This window comes from Telmatherina bonti (genome assembly GCF_933228915.1).
Source record: "Telmatherina bonti genome assembly, chromosome: 9".
Taxonomy (NCBI): Eukaryota; Metazoa; Chordata; class Actinopteri; order Atheriniformes; family Telmatherinidae; genus Telmatherina; species Telmatherina bonti.
The window spans coordinates 34405419-34420645 of record NC_136627.1 but is presented as its reverse complement, the minus strand read 5'-3'; the positions used below and the strand labels follow the sequence as shown (position 1 = coordinate 34420645).

At 40.2% G+C, this 15227-nt stretch overlaps 1 protein-coding gene across 2 annotated transcripts; it reads left to right on the top strand.

Moving 5' to 3' along the window:
- Positions 1-7925: 7925 nt before the first annotated feature.
- Positions 7926-13234, top strand: LOC306760452 (uncharacterized protein). 2 transcript variants are annotated; one of them, XM_079246289.1, is made up of 4 exons: positions 7926-8002; positions 9507-9586; positions 10001-10058; positions 11549-13234. In XM_079246289.1, exon 4 carries the CDS (start codon positions 11874-11876, stop codon positions 13098-13100), a length of 1227 nt encoding a protein of 408 aa, XP_079102415.1. In that variant the 5' UTR covers positions 7926-8002; positions 9507-9586; positions 10001-10058; positions 11549-11873; the 3' UTR covers positions 13101-13234. The 2 variants fall into 2 exon arrangements, with proteins under 2 accessions (XP_079102415.1, XP_079102416.1); XM_079246290.1 differs by having other exon boundaries at positions 7928-8002; positions 9510-9586.
- Positions 13235-15227: the final 1993 nt, after the last annotated feature.

The window sequence follows — 15227 nt, the reverse complement described above, 5'->3', positions numbered from 1 at the left end:
GTCACTTAACTTTTTTCATTGATAATTACAGAGGAAATGAGCTCCTTCCCATAATCAGAGCAAGCCAGTGGAGCAGTCAGCCGATGTTTGGAGTCTAGCCCCGATAACTCAATATGTATTGCTCCTAAGCCAATATTTATATAACCTATTTGAATAGGTAGAAACTACTTCTTCCAGCTGAGAAGCCCAGGTCACTCACTGCTGTGTGATCAGTCTAACACAAAGTGATGATGGACACGTTTAACCTCTAGAAATATCAAAGATGTGCAGGTCAATGTGTGAAAAATTGCAAACAAGAAAATTATGACTATGTAACCTGATCTGGTCCTGTACATTTCTACTGTATACATACATGTTTCAAAGGGAATATATATACACTATTCACAAAAAAGTTAGCGATATTCAGCTTTTGGGTGAAATTTCACAACAAGCCTAAAATGCATTCAAACCTGTACAGGTGAACTTAATGTGATCTTCTCTAAGCTTTTAAATGCACACGTCCAACTGTTAAATGTTTCAATAAATTTTGCACAAGTTGCTGTTCTCTAACAAGGAGCTTAACGGCAAAAATCACAGCAGGTGTGTGATCCTTGAATTGACCAATAAATGTCCTGGTTCAATTAGAGCTGGTGTTTAAACAGTTGTCCTCATCATGCTGTTCACATTTTGACATCATGAGACCAAGACGACACCTAACAATGGAACAACAGTCCCTTGCCATTGCAATGCTTCAAACAGGACGTTCTCAGACAGAAGTGGCCACTGAGCTTGGAGTGTCACAGAGTGTCATCAGCAGGTTGCAACAGAGATATCGAGAGACTGGAAGAGTCACAGAAAGGCCTAGAAGTGGACGTCCTTTGGCCACATCCCGTTCTGATGACCGCTACATTGTGAACACTGCCCTGAGAAACCGGATGATGAATGCCACTCAACTCCAGGCACGTTTAAGAGAGGTGAGAGGCACCCAAGTGTCACGTCAGACCATTCGAAACCGTTTACATCAGCGTGGTCTGCGTGCTAGACAACCTGCACGGGTACCTGACCACACCACCAGGCACAGGCATCATCGTCTTGCATGGGCCAGGGAGCATTTACGCTGGACGAGGAACCAGTGGGCCTCAGTGCTGTTCTCTGATGAAAGTCGATTCACACTGAGCAGAAATGATGGCCGGCAACGATGTTGGAGACGTCAGGGAGAGCGCTATGCATCAGCCACTGTTGTCACCAGGCGAGCTTTTGGTGGTGGCGGTGTTACAGTGTGGGCAGGGGTGTCCACTTGGTACAGAACTGCCCTACACTTTGTGAATGGTACAGTGACAAGCCCATACTACCTGAATAACATCATTAATCCAGTGATTGTGCCCCTACATGAACAGCACAGGCCTAATTTCATCTTCATGGACGACACTGCTCCTGCTCATCGAGGCCGCATCATCAGGGAACGGCTGTTGGAGACTGGTGTACCTCAAATGGAATGGCCTGCACTCTCTCCAGACCTGAATCCCATTGAAAACCTGTGGGATCAGCTGAGCCGTCGTGTAGAGGCTCGAGACCCTGCACCCCAGAACCCCAGAACCTGAGGGCTGCCCTTCAAGAAGAGTGGGATGCCATGCCTCAGCAGGCAATAAGTTGCCTTGTGAACAGCATGAGACATCGTTGTCAAGCTGTAATTGATGCTCAAGGGCACATGACGAGATATTGAGACGTTCAAATTTTTTGTTGTGGTGTAACTACCATTGTTGCCTTTTGTGTTGAATTAATTTTTTGAGATGAGGCAATCAGTAGTGCATCCTTCTACTTAAATGTCTTACTTTTATGATATATCACTGTAGCATGAACATATTGCATTTTCCATAAATTTCACCTGAAAGCCAAATATCCCTAACTTTTTGTGAGTAGTGTATATATATATATCTACAGTATACATACTGTAGATATATATACATATACATACATACATATATATACAGATATACATACATATATATACATATATGTACACCTTTCCATTCTAGATTGCGCCGTCTGATGGCAGCAAACTGTAGTAGCTCTGCCTTGCTATCTTGATTTTTTTTTTTTTTTTTTTTTTATAAGTACAAACTCTTCTCACATAGATATTCGCTGAAATGAGGTCCTTTTTTTTTTTTAAGAGGATTTCATGCGCGTTCGGAGGGTGTGCTGCAATGGAGATTTTTCTGCATATTTTTGGCCCGCTCAAGTGTCTCCATGGCAATGAAAGACTTGTTTACAATCGGAATCGACTAATTAAACTCTCCCAAATGAGGATTATCAGTGAAAAAACACATAAAATCCAGATGCAGTTGAAAAGAAAGAGAAGAGGATGCAGAGTGGGAGTGAGAAAGAGGAGAAAGCGAGGGAGATTTAAACCATATCTACCAACTGTCGTCATGGGTAATGTGAGATCGCTAGCTAACAAAACGGACGAGCTTGAGATGCTAACAAGGTCTCAGAAAGAAAACAGAGAGTGCAGTTTTATGTGCTTTACCGAGACATGGCTGCATGAACACATCCCTGACTGTAATGTGTCTGTACTGGGCTTTAAAACGGTCTGTGCAGACCACAGTAGACAACACAGCGGAAAGCTAAAGGGTGGTGGAATTGCAGTGCTGGTTAACCAGCGTTGGTGTCATCCTGGACATGTTACTGTCAAGGAGAAGATATGCACAAGGGACATTGAACTGTTAGCTGTGAGCTTCCGTCCATATCATTTACCCAGAGAGTTTACCTGTGTTATTCTGGTAGCGGTTTATATAATACCTGGTACCGCACCAGACACAGTCTGTGACGTCATCAGCTCCGTCGTTGCTCGGCTACAAACACAGCATCCAAACACATTTATGGCAATCTCCCGGAACTTTGTCTACCTCTCTGCAACTCTACCAACATTCCAGCAGTTTGTCAGCTGCTCCACCAGAGAAAATAAGATGTTGGACTTATTTTATGCGACCATGAATAATGGATACAGTTGTTCTGCCCTGCCTCCTTTATGAAGATCTGACCATAATCTGGTTCTTCTCACCTCCACCTACAAGCCCGTCGTTCAGCAGCAACCGGTCATCACAAAGACTATCAAAATCTGGTTTGCTGAAGCTGAAGATGCTCTTAGAGGAGGCTTTGAGGCTACAGACTGGAACGTCCTCTGTGAACCTCATGGAGACGACATCAATGCCATGACTGAGTGTGTGACAGATTACATAAACTTCTGTGTGGACAGCATCGTCCCAACAAGAACAGTGAGGTGCTTCCCCAATAACAAACCCTGGATCACCAGTGAGCTGAAAAAGCTGCTGAACATCAAAAAGAAAGCCTTCAGGGATGGAGACAGGGAGTTATTGAGGGCAACACAAAAACAACTTAAAACACAAACTAAGAAGTGCAAGGAGGACTACAGGAAGAAGTTAGAAAGTCAGCTCCAGCAGAATAACGTGAGGGATGTGTGGTCTGGAATGAAGAAGATCACCGGCTTCAAGTTAAAGGGGGACCAGCCTGATGGAGGTCTGGACAGAGCTAATGAGCTGAACATATTCTTCAACAAGTTCAGTTCACCTCCTACCTCCAGCCCAACAGACCACACACCCTCCATAAGCCCACTGCTTTCCTGTCACGCCTCCAATCTGTCACCCTGCAGCTCAGTCATGGACCAGAACACAGCTTCATCTCCCACCACATCAGGACATCCTGAGACCTCCACCTTATTTGTCTCCTGCAATCAGGATATGAAGCAACTTGAGAAACGGAACCAGAACAAGACAACAGACCAGTTGCCCTGACATCTCACATGAAAGTCCAGGGGCCTCATTTATCAAACTGTGCGTAGCAACGCTGACTACAGGTGGCATCCGTACTGAAAACAGGAAATGTGACGCAAAAAAACTTCACAATTTACAAAGCAGTGCACACGCATGTCCCACACCTGTTTCGCTTCATAAATCATGATCAACACAATTTTGCGCACGTGAGGGAACATCTTGTCACACCCACATGTTGGCCATAAAAGGTCAGGTGAACACCCCTGATCAATATTAATCCATCTCATTTCCATGACGGTTTAGCAGGAAAAAAGCAAAAAAAAGAGGAATTTTCTAGAAAATGAGGAAGAAATTCTAATCGATAAGGTTGTAAAATGTAAAAATATTTTATCTGGTGGAGACGGGATGGGCATCACCACCACCAGAAAGACAGAGGAATGGGGGACATGCTGGTAGCGTGTCTCATCAGCGACCGGACTTATCCTGAAAGTAAAAATAAAGTGGTCAGACAATAAAATGTAGGGAGAGAGCTGCTGCATCTTCGTCCACAGGAGGAGGATGTTTGCCAGGGAGGAAGGGGGGAGGTGGGGGGGGGGGGGGGGGGGGGGGGGGGGGGTTGTCTGCTGGCCACTGCCACAGATTAGAAGCTGGTGGGGAAAATGAAGGAGTCCAGAGATACGCTGGAACAAAATGCTCCAGATGATGCTGAAAGTGGTTCATTCCTTTGTTTCATATTATGAAATGAACGTACATAAATGAGACGTCTCTGACTCCAGTTTATTTATTGTTAAAATACTTGTGTTGCTGTGTGTCCCAGCTGGGATGCAGTGCTGCAGATGTGGTCGGAGAACGGGGGCAGTGATTCCACCTTGTGCCCTAGCTGCAGTGTCCTCACAGAGGGGGTGCAGGAGATGGAGAGAAATAAACACCACCCTGACAGAAATGACACTAAAGATAAACTTGTGAATAAATCAGAATTCTCCACCTCTGATGTGTTGCATCACTTCTAGACGTAAAGCAGCAGCGTTTGGTTCCAAAGTGAGAAGATGATTGACAGCACAATCATTCAGATTGGATGGTTGATCAGGTGAGCGCAGGTGAAGCGCTGACGTCATTTAGTAGCATGTTATGTAGCGTCTCCACTATCTGCACACATCTGCAGCTGTACAACAGGTTTCCTCCTGGGCATGGAGGCACCTCCACCTGCCTCCATCTGCCCGATGGCCGCTACACCACGGCGTGCCTGGTTGTGGAGAACATAGATCTGTTCTGCGCTCTGGGTTGGGAAAAGGAGTGATCAGCCGCGACCTGTCAGTCACTTCCCTTTGGGAGGTCCCGGGCTCGACTCCAGAGTCTCCAAGCTCATCCACAGGGACAGATAAGCCACCGTGCGCCTTTATGCATTTGGGTGCATTTTATATCCAACCATCACTTCATGTTTTGTATCTGCAGGTGGAGGAAACACCCTGATCAGCCTGATGATGGACGACACGTTATTTTAATGCAATTATTCATTTAGAGTTTTATTAGTATGGCAGCTTCTGTATGACTTATTAACTGTGTGAAATGGCTTTTATAACACGTAGAACTGCTTCGTTTCAGAATAGATTTTACTGGTTGACGTTTTATGTGGGGAAGGAACAATATCTAATGTGCTTTTTTTTTTTTTTTTTTGCAAATGCTGTTAATGTACAACATTCTGTATAAAAGTTTATATTTGATTTTGAACAAATGTCTCAAATTTCACACAATTTCTTTGGTTTTATTTTCCTCCTTTGGTGTCGCCGTTTCCCGTTTCTCCAGATTTTGTGTGTACGCCAGGGTCAGAGTTGGCGTGGAGGTAGGGATGTTTTGCCGCCAAGTCGTGTTTTGATAAATCCCAAAAGTTGACTATAATTGGCGTACGCCAGGTTTTGTGTGTGCAACAACTTCATAAATAAGCCCCTGGAGAGGCTCTTATTGGCTCACCTCAACAAGCAAGTAAACACCTTTCAGGACCCATTACAGTTTGCATATCGTAATGGACTTGGGGTTGAAGATGCCATCATATACCTGCTCCAGAGAGCACACTCTCATCTGGACCATTCAGGCAGCACTCTGAGGGTCATGTTCTTTCATTTCTCAGTGCTTTTAATACCATTCAGCCTGCTTTGTTATGTGAGAAGCTCCATAAATTCCAGGTGGATACCTCCACAACCACCTGGATCTATGACTACCTCACAAACAGACCACAGTTTGTGAGACTGAAAGGTTGTGTGTCTGAGATGGAGGTCAGCAGCACTGGTGCACCACAAGGAACTGTACTCTGGCCATTCCTCTTCACTCTGTACACCTCAGACTTCAAGTACAACTCTGAGTCCTGTCATCTGCAGAAATACTCTGATGACTCTGCAGTTGTGGGGTGTATCAGGGATGGACAAGAAGCAGAGTACAGAGAACTGGTCAGTCAGTTTGTTAAATGGTGCGGTGACAATCATCTCATATTAAATAGCAGCAAAACAAAAGAGATGATTGTTGACTTCAGGAGGAAGAAGAATAAACAAAGCACTGTTTCCATCCTGGGAGAGGAGGTGGAGGTGGTGGAGGAATACAAGTATCTTGGAATTCAGCTGGACAACAAACTGGACTGGAAATGCAACACTGACTACATCTACAAGAAAGGTCAGAGCAGACTGTACTTCTTAAGGAAGCTGAGATGGTTTAACGTCTGCACCAAGATGTTGCATATCTTCTATAAGTCTGTTGTGAAGAGTGCAGTCAGCTTTGCAGCATCTGCTGGGGTAGTAGCATCAGAACCAGAGACTTGAAGAGAATCAACAAACTGATCAAGAAAGCTGCTTCTGTGCTTGGAGTAACTCTGGAGCCGCTGGAGCCGATTGTCCAAAGAAGAATGCTGCACAAGCTGATGAAGAGGATGGAGGATTCTTGACACCCTCTCCACAACACAGTGATGAAACAACAAAGTGTGTTCAGTGAGAGGTTTCTTCAGATCCGCTGTAAGACTGAAGATACAGAAGATCATTCCTGCCAGCAGCCATCCGCCCTCCAGAACAAGACCTCTTCTAGTTAATTATTATTTACAATATTGAATTTCCCTTTGGGGATTAATAAAGTATTTTTCTTTTCATTTCATTTCATGAGGTGTCTGCTCAAGTTACAGCATCACCAACATATTCCAGACCTCATATGCATGCATACCTGGTTACAAAACTCTGGACGCTCCAAAGCTGCTTACTGTTGGTGTAAATAGAGAGCCTGCCTAGTGTATGAGAATTACTCATAATGCCCCAGTCCCACATGAAACACATGGAAATTAACATATATATTATATATATATATATATATATATATATATATATATATATATATATATATATATATATATATGTATATATATATATATATATCTATATATATATATATATATATATATATATATATATATATATATATATATATATATATATATATATATATATATATATATATGAAAGAAACTAGAGCCAGAATTTTTTTTTTTTTTTTGGTTACCCATGCCCCGAAATCGAAAATGTGAATGTGAAGTAGTATATATATATATATATATATATATATTTTTTTTTTTTTTTTTCCTAGGAGCAGAGGGTGAGCAGAAAACTTCAGGGTATTTTGGATAGTAAAAAAAACATCCCCTCCCTAATACCCCGGCAGGAGGAGCACCTGTAGTGAGAGACTGATCTCTATTCGATGCAGGACTGAGAGATTGAAAAAGTCTTTCATTCCAGCAGCAATTAGACCGTTTAGATATTAATCTTTAACTCAATCTAGTCACCTTTTTTAAAGAGCTATCTATCTATCTATCTATCTATTTACATGTTCATAATATATATCAATTTACATTATATATATATATATATATATATATATATATATATATATATATATATATATATATATATATATATATATATATATATATATATATATGTATATATATATATATATATATTTTTTTTTTTTTTTTTTTTTTTTTTTTTACATACACACGTGTGTCTGTGTTGTAATTTGTGATGGCTTCTATAATTTAAAACGAATAAATCGCGGGATCACGTTTATTATTGTAGCGGTGACGTCACTTCCGTCAACATGCGTCTTGTTTTGGTAACGTCCGGTTTCGCGGTTCAGCAGCTGACTTCACGGTATCGTAATGAAATCTGTTTCCATCCATCGCGAAGCATCAGGGAAGCTGCGGTGTAAGTTGATTATAAGATAGTAAAGAAGCTATACATACGTACAGAGGTTATTTGGTTATGAACACCTGAACCTTGTGAACGATGACGGATATGTCGGCATCCACTGAGCAACTGCTAACTTAACTAAAACCGTTTTTACCTCTTAACATATCTGGTTTGTCTTCGGCTGTTACATTAATCTGCTTTAGTAAATAATGAACCGTATAAAACTGCAGTTGCTGTGAAAGAAAACGAGCTCAGTGTTTTTTATGATCCTGCTGTCATTGCTGGTCATGTTTGTAAACACAGCCCATTGTTCTGTGTACAGCTGTGTTTACAATCATATTTCCAGTGTTTCTAGCGACTTATCTTCACCTTGTCAGGTATTCAGTCAGTCATCTGGCGTGTACACGTATTATTAGTTTTGTTTTGAAACAACAATGCCCCAAAATCAGCTTAAAATTTAAAACTCCAAATTACATTTCCTGCTTTTTCTGCTGTTTATTGTTTTATGTATGTACATGGTGCATGTAGATGTTCAACACACTTAAGCAGTTCATATATGTATGTATATATATATATATATATATATATATATATATATATATATATATATATACATATATATACATACATACATATATATGGGGTTTTTTTTTCCCGTCTGTAAGCATCTTGAAATTGCATTGCTGTGATTTGACGCTATATAAATAAAGTTGAATTGAACTGAACTGAAATGTCATACAATGACCCCTTTTTAAAGTCATCATTAAAAATGTCAAAACATACAACAGATATGTCAGTGCAGCAGTATATTTATTGCCCTAAGAGGCAATCAAGAGTCTGATTGCAGATGGGATAGAAAAGAAAAGTATTCCAGATGGTACAAGTTGAAACTTTCAGGATCATATTGATCCAGCTTAATTACCTGTTTTATATACACACAATCCTGAAACTTATTTTAGACAAGATATTTAACTTGTTTTTGTCTGTAATGGACAACCCTGAATTCAAACACATAAAAGAAAATGTCAAAACACTCTCAAGAACTGTGGTCCTCGAGGGACGAGGTACTGAAAGTGTTTTACAACAAATCTGACTGAGATCGATTGGCCGACTTTGACAAAGTCTGCTTATTAAGTCTGGGTCTGGTTTGTTGCAGCAGGGAAACTCCTAACACTCACAGGGCTGCAGCCGTGGAGAACCGGAGTCGCCCACCCCTGGGTTGTGAAAAAATTAATTCCTTATCCTGTAATAAAACAAGGTGATGGTAATGATGCTGTGAAAACTGGGGTGCGCCTACATTTTATAACTTGTGCAACAAAAAATAAAAAAAACTCTTTAAAGTTAAATTGTTAGTTATTATTAGTTAGTTATTTGTTGCTCATTTCGTGAACTTAACAGCTGCTTTGTGGGTAAATGATTAAAAAAAAGAAAAAGTTTCCAAAATATTTTGTTTAAAGTGATGACATCACTCCTGTTCACAAATTTTGTTTTGCTGACATCCTTTTCCTTCGTTCCACAGCAGCACATGGCCGATTGTTCCTACTACGGCTGAATGTAATCTGCTGCCACCTGCGGGGAAGCATCAGGGAAATCAATATCGTAAGTTTAATATGTGGGTGATGATGGGGTGGTATTAGAACAGGTGTTTTTCTCTCTCTTTGTATGTGCTTGTCTTTAGATGATACATCTTTGTATCCTCAGCGATATGTATTTTCTCCCTGTTTTTACTTCAGACCAACCAAGAGTTGCTGATTAGCTTGATGCTATATACCTTATGTGCTAAACATCAGCAGTTCTATGTGTCCTCTCTGTGTGTTTGCATTCCCCTAGGAAATAAAAAAGTTTAAATGCTTTAATTTCCTGAAATGAAATATTTAATCAATCATGAGTAGCGTGTTAAAGTTCCACCTATAGCGATGCTTAGTGGTGGCTTAAAGCAGAAGGCATCAGCAGTATGTAAAATTTCTAGTGCAACACTTGTACCTAATCAGTTCTGTGTTTTATTTCCTGCAGATGTCTAGTAGCTGTCCGTGATAAATGTAATTATACGAATGCGACTGAGACCACACAGGTATGCACAAACAAAACACAAGACCTTCACTTAAAAAGGGGGAAAGAGAAAAACTCTTAGTGAGGCTGGAAGAAGAGCCACCCAGCAGGCTGTGGGATGGTTCACTGGTTTCAGAGGTGAATGAAGAAAAGAGGAACATCAGAGCTCAAGGTTTGAGCTCTGATGTTCTGAAATAACAGAGAAGAAGAGCATCTGACCAGCAGCACAGTTAATCTAAAGGACATTATGTGATCTAGAGGATCTTATAAGCCAACAATGAATCAAAAACCCAGATCCAAATATTTAGACATTCCCAGGAAAAGACGTCATAGTCCTCTGAGAATGAACAAGAAAGCCTGTGATGGTTATGAACGCTGGCGGAAACCTTTGTCATCTTCTGAAAATGACAGAGGTGAACAGGAAGCCAAACCAGGTGTAGCACCCCCTCAGACTTCTAACCAAAATCAAAGATTACTAATCCCTTTAGTCAAGCTGATGGGGTGGTAGGGGTTCGTTTTAGAAAAGGTAGCAACCAATAAGGTTTACTGGTTTGTTAGTCTGATTTTACTGTAATGAAAAAAAACACTACGCTAACAGACAACCAGATATGACACCAGACAACCACTCTGGGGAAAAATGAAAATGTTCAGCTTTAATAACACTTGGTTGTTCTTTTCATAAACCAAATAAATGAGCAATTACTTGACAACAAGTTTACTCACCCTTTAGTTAATGGGTGATTTCAAGTAACAATGAACAGTTTAAAAAAACCCATGGGCCCTACACACACACACAGACACACACACACACACACTCACTCATTCAGTTCATTGGGTAACACATGGCAGGTCTGAGCAGCGCCGGTCCCAGGATAAATAGGGCTTCCTCTTGCGTGCTGAAGATCCGCTGAATGTTGGTTCCGATGCCACAATCTTTCCAGAAAATTCCTCTCCTCACTGATGATGCGATCCAGACAATCTCCTGTTGTCACGCGTCCTCTGTGTGGCGAGACAATGCGTGCCGCTCCAGCCGTGGCGCCTCCATCACGCAGTGCATGCAGCCAGCAGCAAACTTCCACGCTGGTCTTTATCTGCTATTTTTCCTAAGAAAAATTTAACCTGAAGACAAGTCCGAGTACACACATGAGAATTCACACCAGAGAGAAACTGTTTAGCTGCAGTATTTGCAGAATAAGCTTTAGCTTCAAGGCATATTGTGAAGCACACATGAGAATCCACATAGGAGAGAAACCATTCGAGTGTGATGTCAGATAACTGTAAGACATGTCTTCACAGGAACATGAAAACTCATGATGGAAAGCTGTTTAGCAGCTATATTTGTAGCAAATGGTTTGAAGATAGCGCAGATCTCATAAGTCATTTCAAAGACGAAGGGTAAGGTGGATAAGTAGAATCCAAGTGTCTCCAACAAAAATACCCCTACCTTTCATGTTATATAGAGGAACTCTATGTATTGTGCCTGATCAGATTGTGTTTCATTATTTTCTGCAGATGTCTTGCAGCTGATGGTGAGGAGTGTTATGTTGGGACTGAAGACCTGGTCTGGATATTCACAAAGAACCAGAACAAAGGCCTGCTTTATGTAACGAAGAAGGCTCAACAAGGACAGGACGGAAAGCCATTCAACAGACTGCAGGATGATTCACCTGAATACTTCTGTTTCTGTGATGAATGAAGAAAAAGGAGGAAACAAGCAACAGCTCAGCTAAACTGATGAACATTATATAAAGTCAAGCATCTCCGAAGAATACAGTGAATGACAACCTCACATCTAAATATTCAGCACACCTAGTTTGAATGAAAGAACATCACAGTCATGAACGAGCAAACCAGTAATAGTGAGGATGGTTATGACCACTGGCAGATGCCTTTGTCAGATTCTGAAACTGAAAGTAGTGACAGTAACTGTGAACCTAAATCAGATTTAAATCATCATGTGGAATATGCATTGTTTCATACATTTCCTTACATGAATCCAAACCACATGAGAAGAAATACAGAACAGAAACTATTTTGCTGTGACGTTTGTGGAAAGACGTTTACCTCTAGGGCATATTTTGGTACACACATGAAAATTCACACTGGAGAGAAACCCTTTGAGTGTGATGTTTGTAGAAAAACATTTAAATGTAAGACCACTCTTCGCAGGCACAGGGTAGTCCACACGGGAGAGAAACCGTTTAGCTGTGATATTTGTAACAAAAGATTTGGTTTGAGATTAAATCTCAAAAGACACATAAAACTCCACAAGAGAGAAATACAGCTTAGCTGCAATGCTTGTAAAAAACTATTCAACAATAAAGGAGACCTGAAACGACACATGAGAATCCACACTGGCGAGAAACCATTTGAGTGTGACGTTTGTAGAAAAAGATTTACCGTTAAGAATCAGCTTAATTCCCACATGAGAGTTCACACTGGAGAGAAACCGTTTAGCTGTGATATTTGTAGTAAAAACTTTGGCTCGAAGGCGTATTTGGAAGTACACATGAGAATCCACACAGGAGAAAAACCATTCGATTGTGATGTTTGTAATAAGAGATTTACCGGCAAGGCGACTCTTTCCAGGCACATGAAAACTCACACTGGAAATAAACCGTTTAGCTGCGATATTTGTAGTAAAAGATTTTATAACAGAGCAAATCTAAAAAGACATAAAAAATTCCACAATGAAGAAAGATCGTTTGGTTGTGACGTTTGTGAAAAAAGTTTCAAACACTATCAAGATCTTAAAACACATAAGAGAATACACACGGGAGAGAAACCATTTGGCTGTGAGGTTTGTAGAAAAAGATTTAACGATCAGAGCAGTTTTCGCAGGCATATGAAAATTCACTCCGGAGAGAAACCGTTCAGTTGTGTTGTTTGTGACCGAAGATTTGGCTCTAGCGGTAACCTCAAGAGACACGTAAAAGTCCACAAGGAAGAGGAACCTTCTGGCTCTGAGGATACTAAACAAGTCTTCACATCTTCAAACCCCACAGGAGAATCCACGCTGGAGGAAACTGTCTGTGGAGGAAAGTTTGAGCAGTACATTATTTAAAAACAAATGAAAGTTTCTGAAAGAGTAAAACCCGTCCGAGCTGTGTAGTACTTTGTTGAAGATTAAATAGTGGTTAACTGGTTTGAAATGTTCATTGTCAGAGGGATGGATACTGATTCAACATTTTAAAATGTTCATATCACAGTGTAATGTGCTGACTAAAACAGATGTTTGATGTTTTTCTAATAAAATGTGATTCTACCACATTGTGAGAGAGCTGGTTGGTGATTTGTTTGAAGTATAGAATTGACTTTAATTTCTTTGTCATTTGCTGAGAAAACACAACATTGTGATAGTTTGCTTCAGGTGAGTTTATTCATCATGGAGTATGCAGTTGTAGTGGTTAACACTGAACGTACAGCAAGAAGGTTGCAGATTCGAGCCTCAGCGGGGGGTTAGAAATTATTTTTAAAGATTTAGCATATTAGCATCCAATTAGCATGCAGTGCCAGGTATTAAAAAGACAGCCACAGTCGTCAAATGAGATTCACACAGAATAAGGTTATATTCAGTTCATACATAAATTACAAAACTACAGCTGACAGGCAGTGATTCATAGTATGCCCTAGGGGTAATAACTGCTTTGAAGACGCATTTGTACTTCATGCTGAAAACAAATATGCAGAGAGGCGGACAGTTTTGTCCATTTCCTGCATCAGTCACGTGCATAATTTGGTCCATTTTCAAGGATACAGTATTCATTATAAGACATCCTTGTTGTCAAAGTCAAGCATCAAATATCAGGCAAAAAGTTTATTTCAGGAAAAATGTCATCAGAACCATAGACATTTATACATATATATGTACATCAATAGTGCTTTCTTGAAGGTCCTGGCAAAGTATCAACTTCTAATAGAAAAAAGGAAAATCCCCTGGAACCATCATGGAGTGGTGGAGAGTACCCAAATGCAGACCAGAAGGTTGATATAGAACAAAGAAGTTTGTTATAATCTGGCTTGGAAAAAAGAAAATGACAAAAGATTTATACACAAAGCACACAACAAGACACAGGTGGAATGGATAAGCTAAATGAAACCACGTGATGTCATGAACAGGAAACAAGGCTAGACAGGAGCACAAGGAAAACTACAAAATAAAACAGGAACCAGAACCAAAGACCAAACAAAAACTCCACACAATAACAGGAACTTCTGCGTTTGGTGGCTGAACAAACCATAGCCCTCATTTAACTTGAGCAACAGAAGTTACTTGCTTTCAATGAATGCCTTTTAATATGTGGTGTTTTTTAAGTTTTCACAACAATCTTATTGTGGTGATGACGTCACTTCCTTTTGCCGCGCTTCCTGTGTTTGAAACTTCCAATTTCCTGGTTGAGCAGCAGCACATGGCGGATTCCTTACACATGGTCTGGATGCAATCTGCTGCCATCCACCATGAAGCATCAGAGAGGAAACGCTGTAAGTGTAATTATATCATAGTAGAGATGTTAAAAACGTTTATCAGAAGATCTTTGTTTAAAAACATGAGATTTGAACTGCGTAATATGTGTGTTAAAATTGGCAACTGCTCAACAACTGCAGACAGTTGACTTGTAGTGTATAACAAAGGTATGAATGGACTTTTCTAAATGCTAGATTTATTCTTCAGGGGGTTGATGTTCTTTTGTGGTTCTGTAAACCCTTTCTCCCCACCAGAGCCACTTATCACTGCTTATTGTTTATTTGCATGTTCATGATTTATCAAAGTGAACTTTATGAGGAAATGAGCAAGAATCTTGAACAAAATGGATGATATGTATTCACATTAATGTCCTGGTAATTTACTTATATTGACCACTATTACTATTTTTAAGTTGTGGTATGTTGCTTTAGATTTAACTGTATGTTTAATGACTCATTATCAGATATGACAAAATAGAATAAATTGTTAATATAAAACGTCAAACACAACCTACACTGAGGTGGTCTGGATGGCATGACTCCTCTCCTTATCTTTGTAAGGCGAGAGGAAATTCATAAGAAACAAATCTCACAACCATCATGGGAAAACATTTTGTTTCTGGTCATAATGAACATAAATGTATTGTCCCTTGTCGGCACATCCGGATGATTCTTTTAGTAAAACTAAATGAATGAAAGACTGGCTGTAACATTGGTGATTGAAACA